Source organism: Phalacrocorax carbo, chromosome 6 (genome assembly GCF_963921805.1).
Source record: "Phalacrocorax carbo chromosome 6, bPhaCar2.1, whole genome shotgun sequence".
Lineage (NCBI taxonomy): Eukaryota > Metazoa > Chordata > Aves > Suliformes > Phalacrocoracidae > Phalacrocorax > Phalacrocorax carbo.
The window spans coordinates 55,549,596-55,565,351 of record NC_087518.1 but is presented as its reverse complement, the minus strand read 5'-3'; the positions used below and the strand labels follow the sequence as shown (position 1 = coordinate 55,565,351).

The 15,756-nt window shown below is 39.0% G+C and overlaps 1 protein-coding gene across 5 annotated transcripts in view; it reads right to left on the bottom strand.

Moving 5' to 3' along the window:
- Nucleotides 1-15,756, bottom strand: part of PRKACB (protein kinase cAMP-activated catalytic subunit beta) — a 74,610-nt gene that overhangs the window by 22,436 nt on the left and 36,418 nt on the right. Inside the window, exon 2 of one of the 5 annotated variants that reach the window (XM_064455409.1) lies at nucleotides 14,920-15,011. The exons of 2 other annotated variants lie outside the window; for them this stretch is intronic. In XM_064455409.1, the coding sequence (XP_064311479.1) occupies nucleotides 14,920-15,011 (92 nt within the window). Of the gene's footprint in view, nucleotides 1-11,389; nucleotides 11,571-14,919; nucleotides 15,177-15,756 lie in introns of those variants that run through there. 2 more of the 5 variants (XM_064455408.1, XM_064455411.1) reach the window with 2 other exon arrangements.

Sequence of the window (15,756 nt, the reverse complement as noted above, 5' to 3'; positions counted from 1 at the left end):
CAGAGAATAGTAGAGTCTACACAGAGAACTTTTCAAAAATTCTCTTATCATTCTTCTGTTACCGGTACAGTTACAGCAGCAATAAGAAAAACCAATGGCAGCCCTGGAGAAGACTCCAGGCCATGGTCATAAATTTTTTTGTATTCCTTTTCTCCCCCCTCAAGTGTGCTGTGGGACCCAACTATCACAAAATACTCAAGGGAGGTTTATGGGTCCCACCGTCACTGGCTCTGATGGAGCATATAATGGAAATTTCAGAAAAACTGGCAGAAGTTCTGGCAGGCCTCAAGGTTATAGAAGCGTTTAGAGCACTTTAGAGCCCTCACTTATCTTAAAATCACTACGTTTTAAAAATTATTTCATGTTTTTTGGTGTGTTTTATTAGAATTACATTTTCTTCCTAATGAGAAAGTGGGTCAAATTGTGACTGGTTCTCATTTTCAGAGGTCACCTGAGCTCCTACACCACACCACAATTCAGCAGGTCATTTCAAACAGAATTTCAGCAACTCAAGTGCATGCACTTCAGTCACTTCTGAAACTAGGACTTAGAATTTGAAACAGGACAATATCTCAATCACGAACCATTAGGTCTTGCTACAGGAGAACACATTCCGTTTCTACTTTTCAAGTGCAGAATCAAAATTTATGCCAACTGGATAGTGGTGGCCATGGGTATTATTGTGATGATATAAATAAGTAGGTTGATTAGATGATGACTTAGAATTTTTCCTCAAGTGCACATTTTCAGCCACTTTACATTGTTACGATGTGACTCTTGTTTGCTTTTCTAGTCTTTAAACCTTTTCTAGCGTCTGTGACTTTGGGCACTAATGAAGGAATGAGCATACCAAAAGTCTCTATAGGTTCCCCAAGGGTTTGCAGGAACATTCACCCACACAGATGAGATGATGAAGAGAGGAAAGAAAGAGAAGAAAAAAATAGTTTTATGCATTTCCACAACAAACACATAGAAGACACAAATACATTCCACCCTTTCCCCTCCCCACTCGAGAACGGACCATGTAATAAACCAGATCTTTCCCACACAGACAGAATGACTCATGCTAAATCACAGAATGTTTGAGCAAAGAAAAGAAAAAAAAACCCAAAAGCAGCTAAATTCAGCATGAAAAAAAAAAGATGATGCATCACAGAAATAAGCACAGCTTACAAAACTTCAGGACATCAAGGTGGCATCTTTAATAATTAATCTACTCCAAGACACACGTCCAAGGAACTGTTGCTAACAAAAGTGTAGCTATCTTCATTGCAGCATTCTGGATCACAATAAAACCTGTAATCGGGTGATCTTCCCACTACTTAGCACTTTGTTCCAAAAGACAGCATGTGTGAATTGCACGGCATGTGGTGGAGAGCACGGAAATGGCAAGCTGGCTCCAAAAAAAATAACAAAACACACCACCACCAAAATAAAATTTCAGTCCCATTACCCAACAACGGCAACAAACCCCCTTGAGAAGTCTAAACAGCACAGCTGAAGTTGCTGTAGGCAAACTGGAACGCATACGTGAATCCTCTATGGTTGCCATACCAGTATGATTTAATTTTGTAAGAGTGTCAAAAAAAAACCCCAGGAAAGAGTTGTTGACACAGAGGTTCCCATAAGCACGGAACAGCCCGGATCACTCGTATGTGGTCAAGCAAAGTGAGGATGATGCAAGGAGCGTACGCAAAGACCGGCAAACAGACCCTATTCAGACTGGTTTCACTGATAGAGCAGAAGTTGGAGCGAAGGAGCTGAAATTAAAGGAGGAGAAGCTGTTGCTCAAGAAAGGAAGGTGCTAGAAGGAGAGGGCAAAGCTGAAGTAACAGCACTGGCACAATGAGGGCCACAGAAATGGTCAAAAAACTGGATGCGTGAGGAAGGGGACCAGCTGGAACTGGAGAGGATGCACCGGTCAGAGATCAGGTAAGCACAAACACGCAGTGCAAGCCTAGCTCTTCAGGACCAGCGAGAGCAATCGGCAGGAGAAGCAAGTTTTATGCAACACAAACACCTGAAGCATACAGTAGGAAATCTGGGGAGGTTCAGAAAAGGGTAGTAAGAAATGGCGTAACGGCCAAAGAGTTACAATGGAAGATTTGAAGCAGTTTTATAACTTCTGCCTGGTTCAGACCCTGGGCAGAAGCAACGCTACAGGTGCACCCACAGCTGGGCAAGACGTGCGTTATCCCCTTGCATATCACAGGTGGCATGAGAGCGGGCCTGCGGACATCCATGCCCAGAACCAAGGCAACACAGTGATAAGCAGGAAAGCCTAGTGGAAAGGATTTTTAAAGGAAGTGGAACTCAAGATCAAGGTAATACTGGCATACAAGGAGGTATTAAAAGAAAAAAAAAAAAAAAAAGATAAAAAAGAAAAGGAAAACAAGAAAAAAGAAGAAAAAGAAAATACCCCCCAACAAAGAACCACAAAACCACCCAAACGAAAAAATCCTACCACACGCAAAACTAAGAAACCCCTGAACCCCCCAAACACCAGATGTTATCTAACAGTATATTCACACAATGTACGATATTTTTGTTTTATTGATTAACTTTTGTTTGAAAAGTTAGGAAACTTATAAAAAATAATTGTTAACAACTGGTGCAAATACTATAGAGTGTCCTCTGGCCTAAAACACAGTTTAAGAGTGAGAGAATCAAAGGAAAGCTCCAGAAAAAAATGAAAAGGTTTAGGACCTCTCAATTGCAGGGGTGCAATGACAGCAGAGAGAAAGGGGTCACAGATGGAGCAGTCCTGAAGAGTTACCGTGAATTACTTTGCCTTTCTCCCACCTCCCACGTGCACTGCATTTGTTATTCTCAAGCACATCTCCCACAAGAACCAGCAAGGCAGGGTTTTTTTGGTGTGGGTTTTGGTTTTTGGTTTGTGTTTTTTTTGTTTCGGTGTTTTTTTTTTTTGGGGGGGGGGGGGAGAGTATTTGGATAAGATTCATGGCAAGAAAGCAAGAACTAGACTGATTAAGACTAAACATTGGGTACCACTACAAACCCCCATCTGCTGTGCTAAATGCCAATCTCTGCTTGGTATTTAAAATGCCCTTTATCAAAATACAATTCAATTTCTGTTCCAAAACTGTAATATAATCACTTGAAGTCTGGAATTAAACGGGCTATTTAATTAAATCTCCAAATTTCATTTAATGGAAAAATAAATATGCATGAAGAGATCCTGGTAAATATATATGTGCATATTTCATTTTTATAAAAACAATATTTATAGCCTTAAACATTATTGAGACGATATAGATGCCTCAGTGAATCCTGTGGTTATAGTACCACATTTCAGAAGCAAGTGAGGGGCGTAGGATTCAAGTTCTAAGTCCCACTCTTACACCATTAACCTCTTGTCTTAAATATCTTTAAATTTGTCTCTCAATTAGCAGGAAAAATATCACAAGTCTTACAGCAAGATTTTTCTACCCTGGTACGTCTTTGAAAATAAACACAACTGAGTGTTCATACACTCAAAGGAAGTAGCGTGAGCACCAGTTGGCATTTTAATAGCTGGGAAACTCTTAAAAACAAACTGAAATGGTATCATTGAAACAGACCGTCAACAAGAACAAAACATTTTTTTCTCAGAATATGAAAACTGTGGGGGGAAAAAAAAGTCCAATGTGATATGAGCCTCGTACAGGGCAAGTCAGTCCTGCCTTAACATTGCGCTGGGACACACTTACTGGTTCCCTTGCGAAAAACCAACCACCGAGAACTTTGTCTTGTTTCTGCTCCAAGGGATGCAAAGTCACAATGGCTACACTAATAAACTCCACATCAATTTAATATCTCATCCCCTTTTTTTCTTTTTACTTAGAGGGCAAGGTTTTGATCTTATATTTCTGTTTAAACATTAATTATGTTAAATACTGGTGTTGCAGAGCAAGCTAACTTACCCAGCTGCAATGGGTAAGAACCTTCAGTTAAAAAACCACCCCAAAATACACAGAGCAGTTCTGAAAGAGCTCATTTGCTGGAACACTAAACCTAAAACTTCTTAGTAAATAAAGGATCATGTGAGAATTATTAACTGCATACAAGTTTGCTACTAAAATGGAAGTACTAGTAATTAATCTAACAGCACACTGAAAACAGTTCTGTGGAATACTGGGAAGGACTGGTAAGAAGTGGACAAGAGAAGGGCATAGAAAAACCACAGAGAAAAAGGCAGAGGAACAGGATAAACAGCAAATTAAGAGCAATTAGAGCTGCAGTGACTAAAGACTACAAGAGAGCACTAGAATCTGATTTTGGGGGGGAGCACATTCAGTAATTAATTTACAATGTGCAGCAACTGTAAAATACAAATTGTTCTCATCCATTACAACTCAAAATCTGGAACGCAGGCAAAATATTATTTTAATCCCATCCATGATTTTGAAGTCTTGAGCTAGACAGTATTCTGTCAGTCTTATAAAAGCAAATTTGCAAGTTAGGAGCTCTACAAAAAGCCCAGATTTTCTTTGTTACTTTCTTAATTTTCAGTGCTACAGGTTATAGCTTTAAGCTGTAAATTACACAAAGCTGAAGTCTTACTTAATTTCACCTCTCCACTTGGCTGGCTAGACAGCAACAGCCTGCATAAGGGATGTGACAGATTCAGACAAACCAAAACAGGCGCCAGTTTTCAGCTATCAGAGGTAATACCTATCTTTGTCTAATTTTGAGCAGTAGATACTCTACTGCACACAACTGCCACAGTCAGACTGACTCTCTTCTTCCTTCTTCTATTTTTATTAAAGATAATAAAATCAATTTTACTTCCAAAACCGATTTTCAGTCTTTTCCCCTTATTCTTTTTTTCTTAAAGCATAAAGTACTAGTCCAAACAGAGGCAGGGAACCCTACTAAAGCCAGAAGTACAACACAACAGAGGCCCCTCTGGGGACACAGGTCCAAAACACAACTAACACTAAGTCACTTAAAATGGGAATCCCTCAAATCTTTTTTTAAAAGAACCCCAAATATATAATGGAAATCAATAAATTTATTCAGTCACAAACACAATCAAGTCTTGTACTAGCTCCGCTCAGCAGAGTCGTACATGGATGTATGCCCCAATTCAATCATTTTCCACCAAAAAAATATAGATGAGATGAAACCGCTGCTTTCTTAATCTAAACAAGAATCTAGACCCAATGCATATAAAAATTTATAAATTAATATACTTCATTTTAAAAAGTGACTCCTCCCCCAAGACACACACACATTTTCAACTTACTCCAAAAGCCTCTCTTCCTCTCTGCAAAAAGACCCCAAACAAACTACCAAAACCCATGAACCAAGCTGGGACTTATTGCTCACTTTCTAAATTATTGATTATATGCAAGACTTCCTCAATGCACACAAGAAGAATAGCTTCATCTGAATCTCCGAGCACAGGACATGACCTAAAGTCTCCTGCAGAGTCCTGCTGGGCAAGAGCTGTTCCATCCCTTTGGGTCTTTTGGTCCTTCAGAGACCTCTCTCTCTTGCCCAAGGTCTCCTTTCAAATTAAAGTGTTATTTGCAACCCTTTGCTGATTGATTAGAGTTGATTTTTTTTTTGTTCCAGCTCTCTAAAGTGACCACTTAGAAGCGGCATCCAGTTAGTTCTGGGATATGTTAAAACTAAGCTTTGGCCTAAGAAAAGGAGTTTCTCTCATACCTTCTTCCTGCCCTTGAAGTGTTGTTCATTGGAGGGAATTATTCCAGACCACCGCAGACGACACATTCGTAAATCTGCTTCCTCTCTTGCAACAATCTACATGCTTTGAGGCTTGAAAGTCCAAGAAATTGCAGTTTGGCTTGTTTGGCTGCAATTCAGTGTTCAGTAAGGGCTGGTTTAAATACAAAATACCCCAGTCCTGTCCCTCCACAGTCATTGCCTCTCTATCATGACCTTCCTTGAAAGAGCAAAAGCACCCTCGTGGCTGACTGCCAAGCCAGGTCAGGGAATTAGGCCAGATTAAAGAGTAATCGACAGAAGGCAGGGGAGGACAAGGGAAGCTAATTTTAATCCACAAGCAGCTCCCAGTTCTTTTCATCACATGAACGCTTCTCCTGGGGTGAGGGAAGGGAGAAGTGGGGTGGAATGGGCGTACAAGTGGGGCAGGAGACTGTTCCTTCTCTGAAGGAGCGCCAGTTTGTGCTAGTGTAACGTGACCATGAAAGCACAGCACTGGACTGTTGAAAAGGCTTCTGAGAAATAATTCCCATTTTAAGTTATTAATTTTCAATTATTGTATTAGGTAAGTTAATAGAATTAACTTAAAATTTCAAAATTGTAAGTTTAATACAATTACTTTCAAATGCAGTACTTAACCTTCCTTACATATAAAATTAGTTAATACAGAAAAGGTTATGCGAAGAAATCTTAACACCTAAAATACTCATCATACGGTGATGTGCTTTGTGAGCAATTAGGAATTAAGCTTCACCTATGCAGCACCACCCTCTGTAGTTGTAGCTGAACTTTATCCAGCAAGTAATCTTAAATGTTGCAACTACCACAGGACCTATAGTGTAAAAGACTGCCTTCCTGTGTAAAATGTAACAGGTATTACTTCACAAAGAAAATTGAAAACTGTGTGAAAATTGTGGAAATTCAAACACCTCTTGTTTCTGCAGTGCATGTATTTCCATGGTTACCGGGGGGGGGGATAACTTTAAGATATTTTAAGGGATAATTTTAAGAATGAGTTCCAGGAACAAAATTTTCTAGGGCGCTACTATAAAATATCTTGTAAATGTATCACATTCTTGAGTAAAGGTTTTTTAGCAAATTCTGGTAGTTAAATACACATATACAAAATAATCAGATTTTCCTCTTACAGCCAAAACCACATACCAAGCCAAATGTTTACAGCACCTGCTGCAGTTTGCCTCTAGTTCAGCTACCCACCCCTCTGCACTATTAAGATACAGCTAACCAGCTGGCACCAACATTCCCCTCCATATTACTGCCCCACCTTCCCTTTTTGAAAGAGTTCAGTGACTAAAGCGGATAACATATTACTGGGCAGCTCTTGCTGAGACTAGGTTTTGTGGTTAGGTTATTAGAAACAGCAAGCATCAATCTGCAGGTAGTTGATCTAATCTGCATATTGGCTAATAAATTCCCTGCAAGCAGGCAATGCCTCTCACAAGACTAGGTACACTCATGCACCAATACTCTACTTCAGGAGTAACCCAAGTTTTACTAAACTAATTTCTTCCTTATACTCCAAACTAAACAACTGCAGGGGCCACTCACTGTATGGATCCATTTTACAAGTTGCTTCAAAAGAGCAACTCTTGTGTTGCTGCTTCTTTCTTCAAATATTTCACACAAGGCATCAAAACAGTAGTAGATACACCAGTCTTGGTTTAACTGCACTCACATCTAAGTCCGCTTCCCGCTAAGGTACTGTGTCCCACCCTTTGCATTAACAAAACTACACAAATTCTCATATACATGCACTAGGATCAGTAAGACACATCTTCACAGCTGTCAGGGTAAATCAGCAAAACAGCTCTTCATATCTTTGCAAGATGTGAGATTCTGACACATCGCTACCCTGACACATCTCCCGCAGAACACACTTTCAATATTTACAGGAAAGGGTTGCCTACAGTAACTAGCCAAGCAGGAGAAGTTCATTTATAACCTTAAATAGCAGAGAGACTGACTTCCTGAATAAGGAAGTCTTATGTAAATAAACACATTTCACAACTCAACACATCAAGTGAACAACAAGTTTTTGTTTGCCTCAGTATTAGGGCAGGCAAAAAGTAGGTAAAAGTGTTTACTATCCATTCTGATAAAGAATAGGACTTCAGAGAGAAACTGGTTCAAGTCAGTGTTTATTTGGATAAAAGGCAGGCATAAAACCTGTACAGAATTGAGCTGCAAACCCTGCAAAAAAATTTAAGTGGAAAAAACTAAATCACATGAATTCTTAATGGGCTGGAGTATCTGTCAGCAACTAGAATGAATAAAGGAAAACACCAAAACCATTATTCTAGTTACAAAACTGCCCCTAAGAACCTCAATAATTAAAGCTGGAAACTTGTGTTGCGAACTTTGGCTTGCAAGAGCAGTACCAGCCCTCTTAGAGGAACCAGCAACAAATAATTATATAAACAATTTGAGACCTAAACTAAAACCCAAGGACAGAAGAAAATCTTGCTGGTAACAACATACGTAAGAAATGTAACAACAGGGATTAGAGTAAGTCACAGTTCAGGAGATGCAAGATTACAACATACCAAACACCCTTTCCTGTGGAAGAAAAACCCTATATTTTTTTAAAGTAATTTTTTGCCTATATGCCAAACCAAGCACCCTGGGGGACTGTTCACTGTATGGATGCATTTTAAGAACTACGTCAATGCAGCAAATCTTGTATTGCCTTTTCTTTTTTCAAATATTTTGTACAAGAATCAGAACAAAACATGAACCCACGTCAACACCTAAGAAATAACCCTAGTCTGCTGCCGCAGGGGAATTTCTGAAAGGAAGAAACCTCTGGTCCCATGAGATGCATACAGGAAGATGTATAGTTCTGGCACCTGGACATTCCACGGCATCCTTCCATTTTCTGTAGGCTTTTCAGCAGTGGGAATAATTACTTGCTGCTTGTTGTCCCTTGTCCTTAAAAGATGGTCCCAATCCACATAACTGAGATATTGACACTACCCCCCTTCACCCTCACTCCTGAAGCACTCCTGTGCACACAAAGGTGGACGATAATTCAGCAGAGTCTACCAGCATTGCTCATACTCTCTCTTCATACGGCTCCATCTGCCTCCGCACCCATTTGGTAACTACTGTCTTATGAGTGTAAATTTCTGTATCAGCAGTTACCTCTATTTGCAGTATCTGAAAGTGCTAGCCCCATCAGGCACTTGGTGATACTTGGGAGTATTAAGCCTATTCCTAGCAAAACAGAAGATCTAGCAGAGTAGCACCTTTCAGACCTGGGAGCTGGGGCTACCGAAGTTACTTGGCCTTCCAGTCTTAGATGTTCAAGAATGTTCTGCTGTTCAAAACAAAACCCTAAAGCAAAGAAATAGATAAATGGTTTTTCCTTCTTTCACATCTTTCCAGAAAAAAAAAAAAAAAAATTCATATAACTAGAGCTCTCCTAGAAGAAGAAAAAAAAAACAAGAGGCAGCCAATTTTACTTGCAATTTAAGAAAATATATCACTTTTTCCATCAAGGTTTCACTTGCATCTTGGCAATCTTTCACAAGGAGAACATCTGATTTTGTCCACTGGCAGGGTGTAATGTAACACTGCTGCAGTGAAGACAACCACAAAGGTGCACTGAAAAGCAGAAGTGGTTTAAATGAGGAAATGTTTACAGCAAAGGCTTAATCTAATCCTCAGTTGGTGGTGGAGGAAATAGTCACCTTTCCCTTGTCAAAATTAGACTTCTGATTTATAGATCCTTTTGACTGGGAACCGACACTTAGTAAAAGTTGCAGCTATTTATTTCTATTTTTAATGAAACCGGGAGCCTGCATGTCAAGATGAATGAAATCTACAGATGCAAATTGCAGAATAAAGCCCAAGGGAAAAGAAAACAAAACAACCACCCCACCCCGCGATGAAACCCCCCCAAGAAAACCAGCAAAACAAAATCGAGACACCTATAACCTCTTTTTCACCTAGTTTGTAAGAAATTTATTCCCTTAAAATGACTCAATCATAACAGAATACAAAAAAAACCCAACCAAAACCAAATGAAAACAAAAACTCCACCACACAAGCAGCAAAATTAAAAATTCATAGAGCTGATTTCCAGAAACCTTAATTCCTGTGGAAGCTACAACCTAACTGTTTGAGAAACAGAGGAAAAGGTGATGGAAGACCCAGCCTGGCAACTGGTGAAAAGCAGCCACTTCCCGACCCAACGAGAGACCTCTCCATCAGTAGACGAAGGCGGCCGCGTGTCGCCGAGGTAATGCAGCGAGGCAGTAGTTTCACCCTGACTTTCCAGAGAGGCTGAGCAAGGGCAGGTGTCGGCGGGGAGGTCGGGCTGCCGCCACGTCCCCGCGGCAGAGGCGCGGGCCGGCCGCGAGCCTCCGACGCCACCCAGCTCCCCGCCGGGCTCCCGCCTGCCAGCATCCCCGCAGGGCTGCGGGGAGCACCCGGGCAGGTGGGCCACCTCTTTCAGGGACAGCCCGCATTTTGGTTTACTTCAACAGCCATGATGCTGTAACATAAATCTCCATAATATATGTACGAGTTCTGAAACCTTGTCCTATATCTATACCGGTTTTGACATCTGAACCTTGTCATGCTTTGCATACCGAGGAAACAACAGCCACACTTTTCATTTCAGAGAAGATGACCTCAACACATTTGTATAAGTATATATAAGCTGATATTAGATAAGGCAGTGGGATGACTCCTCCCACTCTTTATCTCATGCCATGTACAAAAGTGAAACCTTCATAAAAATAGTCCTTTAAATTTGCAGGATAAAGCAGAACCACACGCACAGGCACACACAAACCCCGTATACGTGATTAACTGTTTTTTCTTTTCAAGCAATCTCTAACCCTCTTAAGTCATTTTCCAAAGCTCCAGACGATCTGCTTGAAACAAAAAGGCATCATTTCAGAAACTAATATATTTGGGCTTTTGCGAACAGTTTTCAAAGGATATCTGTTTCTAAGGAAATAAATGTACAGAATTTATATAATTAGATACAACTGTCAATAATATTCCAAGTAAGAATAAAGTACTTCATAATTCCATTAAATTCAAACTACGTTATAACAAGTAGTCACAGTGGTTTTGGAAAGCAAATACCTGCCCGCTAAGTTTACAAGGTTTATTATAATCTCTCATTTCAGACAAGACTCCCCTCCCCTACTTCCATGAATGACCTCAACTATTCTGCTATCCCATCATTTAGAAAGAATAAAAACCATAGAAGAATAGATGAAACACAGTAAAAACCGGTTCAGAATTTTTAGGTGGTGATTATAATAATTTCAGAAGGCCTCTCTATTTATATCAATTCAGATAAAATCATTTATGAGTGGAACAGAAAATTAAGTGAACTGACATATACATCATTCAATTATAAAACTTCCCAAATCAGATTCTGTTGCCTTATTTCATGATGTGGAACAGTTATTTCTAAAAGAAAGCTTTAAAATAGGATTTCAAATACTAAATACCAGTTATGCAAAGCAAAATGCTTAATAAGAACTGCAAATTTTAAGACTAGCAATTTTGAATAGAAACCCACACTGAGTCGATTACAAAAACAAAGAGATCAGTAGTCGATGCAGCTATGCAGACGAGGAAATGAAGCCTGGTAGATTTTTCCTGATTGTGAAGACGGAACAAAAAAATAGTGTCAAAGGTAATAGAAAAGACTTACCATTCATGCTGAAAAGCTAGTTTTCAGAAACATATTGCTCCCAATAATAATCCAACAGTTGATGAAGTATGTTAATCTCTACAAAATCAGTGCTTCAATCTCTAAACACACTTACACACTAACTGGAAAGAGAGAGCACACAGAATCCAGAGAGCTGCTCTTCCTTACAAGCTCCTTGCGATGCAAAAAAACTATGAAGCACAAGATACCAGTAGTAAACCAAAATCAATATTCAGGACACGGATATCTGGTTTTGCTCATTAACTACTTCTGTTCTGACCAATGCTACCTATTCATGTCTAAAGCAACTCAAAATGGCAGGGGGGAAAAAAAGCGTGCAAACACCAGGAGGTTTTAAGATGTTCTCAATTATATCAAGCACTGGCTGTTTCCATGGCAACCTTAGACCAGAATTATCTGTTGACTTGTACCCAACTAGTAGTTATTCTAAAGCTTTAATCAATTCACACAATGTACTCTGTACATTATTTCATATCTCACGTGCATCTTTCTCTACACATATACAAATCTAGTGATTATTCAGCTAAATCTCTGTAAGACATTCCATGGTATTTGGAAGTATACTGATACTACTTTGAATCAGTTAGAGCCCAAATAATATTCCTTTGACTATTCATCACCCATCCATTTGCAATTTAGAGACTATGAAGATGACAGAAAGATGAAACAGTGGTGACTCTCCTGATGATTTCAGTTACCAAGTTGCTAATGTGTTCTCTTATTACACACAGATTTGGAAAATATTTGTATCATTTCAAGAATAAAAGACTCACACTGATCTTAGTGCCTCTACATTAAAACCAAGCAGCCTCGTTCTCCTTTCCTTTCCCATTTTAATCTTTCAAAGAGTAACTATGAAAACAAAACAAAGATCAAAATGTGGGTTCCATATAGTTGCAAGTGGTCAGAGTGTAAACTAAGGATGAAATACACCATTCTGATGACTACCATCACATCCCTTCCACCTTTGGCTGCGCAGCACAACTGACCTGGTTACCGGTTCAGGCTGTACAACCACATGTGCACTCAGTCAGCTTTTAAAAAAGAGATTCCAAGGCCCGCGGTGTCCTGAGCCACCTCTGCCCTGCTGGATTCTGAGGATTTTACAAAACACATTCATTTCATGCATCAACCGAGAATCCAACGCACTTTGGAAAGATTATATGGTTTACATATCAAAACAATGAAGCAAAAATGTTAAATTTCAAAATTAACCACTGCAAAACCCCTAAAGCCATAGACCACTTGGCAAATTACTCGAACCCACAACACTAGACAACTGACAACACAAACACAAAGTCCACCCAATAAGGGGCAGCTCCTTCCCCTTCAGCGAACCCTTCAGTAGTAACTGCCTGTAAAAGGACATGCATAGAGACAGACTTTTTACAGTATTTCATTACAGCAGAAGGTATAAATATCTTAACTTCCTTTTCAAATTATTTCTACCTCAAACCTAAACCAAAAAAAAATTCTGAAAGTCACTTTCCAAACTTTCTTCAGGATTTAAAGACTGCTTTTGCCTGGAATTTCAAGAGCAAACAGTAACTGTCTGCTATGGAGCCTCGCCTAAAACCTTACACCAACAATCCGTAAGTTGCAGTGATATGGGCAGAGTAGTTGAAAATATTGAAACGTCCCTACAAGACAAACACCACTATGTTTCTAAAACAGTGACCCAATGCAATTCTAGGACATTGAATTCTCAGGTAAAAAACCAAACCAAACCAAAAAACCAAAACCAAACAAAACTGTTTCTCTTTCATTTTTCACAAAGAGTTTTCACAGATCACATATTTTTCTAAAAATATAATTAAATAGTAGGCAGAGAGTCTGTCCACTGTATTCCTTATCTTCTCTATCCCTCCTTCAGCTACAGTGGTAGTGAAATAAGAATCTTGAAATGTTGACTTAGTCCATGTATAACTACAGTATTTTCATTTTTGAACAAATGCTCTACAAATTGAGAGTAAAGGTTCAGGATAAAGATTCAGAATTTCACCCCAAAACCAAAGCTACATAATCAACCACCATTCAGCTACCAGCTCAGTAACTTTGGCTCAGAAAAATTGCATGCAACCACTGTGCTTAATTATGACTTAAAATAGCATCTGCGGAACAGCCATTTTCACCATGTTTATCATCAAGAGACACGATAGTCCGTTTCCTCATCAAGCATGTCATATGAGGAAGCCTGCCTTAAATAGAGGGGAAAAAAATAGTAGAGACTTCTATATAAACAGGTCACAATTCGTAAGTGCCAGTAGGTCAATACCATTTTTTTTCTTCATGTTATATAAATAAAAAAGCTTCAGTGTTACTTTTTCAAATAGCTATTTACATAAAAAAGAGCTTCTACATAAACACAAGTATGTGGCTATTCTTACCAAGCTGAAAATATTTTGGAGAAGTGGAAGCTCAGAATTTATGCGCTTTCATCATTTATCTTCCCAACAAAACCAGTCGATCCTCTCCCATCTCATTTGGGAGACCTAGATTTAATCTATTTTAGGTCAATGCATTAACACCTTTTTGTTTCCATGTTTACTGCTTATCCTCTGAGAACAGATTCACTCCCTACTCATGTAATATTTTAAATTGCAAGCAGGGAGATGTATAAACATTGATTTTCTTCATGGCAACACTGTGACGCTAAGCATTTCCAATAAGGCCTGTTTTCAGCTGAAATAATTGTGTTAGCTCAAATCCATCAATGAATCTGAAATCCGGAACAAAATTATCATCAATTACCATATTATAATATTTTAAACTGAGTATTTAGCCACAGAGACAATAACGGGTTTGCAAAATAATGTATGGCTTTAAAAGACAAAAAAACCAAGAGAAAATCAAATGTCAGTTTACTTAGATTGTGATATTTTTTGAAATCTCTCACTTTTATTACCCAAAATGCAATCATGAAAAGTTTTAATCCATACAATATTATAAACTGTTCACTAATTAAGAAATTCCCACACTAAATTAATACATAATAGTTAAAACCAAACGCAATTTTGTATTGTTTACCACTATAGAGCACGTTCTGATGTATACATCCCTTAAAATAAAATGAATGATAAAAAGCACTATAATTAGAAGTTTAATCTGTGCAGCAATGCCTGCCTATTCCAAAGTTTAAACATTACAATCTAATGAGTTTTCTATTTCTGCTGAACTAGCTGATTTAATTTGAAAATAAATGAAGCAATTTAGAAGTAAAAATTGGGGTGGGGGCTTGCCAAAACAAGTGATCTGCGCTTTAAGAGGACAGAAGGTACAAGGGGATGAATTCTCCTGCTGGCCACCGGTCCAGGAACCAGCCCCCACCTCCCCCTGCCTGACGCAACACGCTGTTCTTCAAATTAATACCTCTAGGTAATGAATTGTAAAATTGCCCCCAGAACGAATCACAGATCAGTGTTTGTATTCGATTACAAATATGCAAGTTCTTCACTTGCTAGGCACACTGAAGAGCGAATATCCATAAAACAAACAAACCCCCTACTTACTTGATTTGTCCCATAGGACAGCAAGTTCAGAGCAATGTTGGCTCTCATTTTCCAGAGCCGCTCTCTGTTCATGCGCACCGTTCTTTGAATGCCTATGGAAAAGGCGATTAGCAAAACCTTCCAGTCTCTGCAGCGCTGTGGCTGTCCCTGTGCACTGGTTACAAGGTACCTCCTTCTGAGCTGCCATCTATACACACTGGTGATTTTTACAAAAGCAAAAGAGAAAATAGCTGAAGAGAGCTGGACAACCCAGAGCCACTTAGAGCTATGCATGTGTCAAGCTTCCTGTATGCAGTGTGTTCTAACCACTACTCTCTTCTACTTCCTGTTAAGAAAAGCTCTATCATGTATTGGTTTATACGGCTCAAAGTCTCTTCCCATGTCAATCGGAAAGTGTTTTTTATTTAAAAATATGCAATACTTGCTCTAGCCTGTGTTTTCACAGCTTCCTAATGCATCACATTTTGTATTTAAATATACATTTTGAGTTAAAATACTACAAAGAACCTGTTCAGAAGTAAAGATCAGAAGGCAGATTATTTTTTTTTAAAACCACAACCATGTGTGGAAAAAGAAAAGTGACTATTCTGCAGTCCTTCCCCTGTTGTTAAGATGGAGTACTACCATCATCACAGCAAACATAACCAGCTGTAATCTATTCATTAATAACCTCTTGTTTTCAACTGAACACCTTTCTAAGCAAGGAGGTTGCTTGCAAAAATTGATGGAGAAACTATTGTTTTATTATTGAGGGGAGAAGTATTCTTTTCCTCCTTTGAGGAAAATCAGACTGAAGAAGTTGAACTCTAATGTACATATAAAGACGACTGCATTATA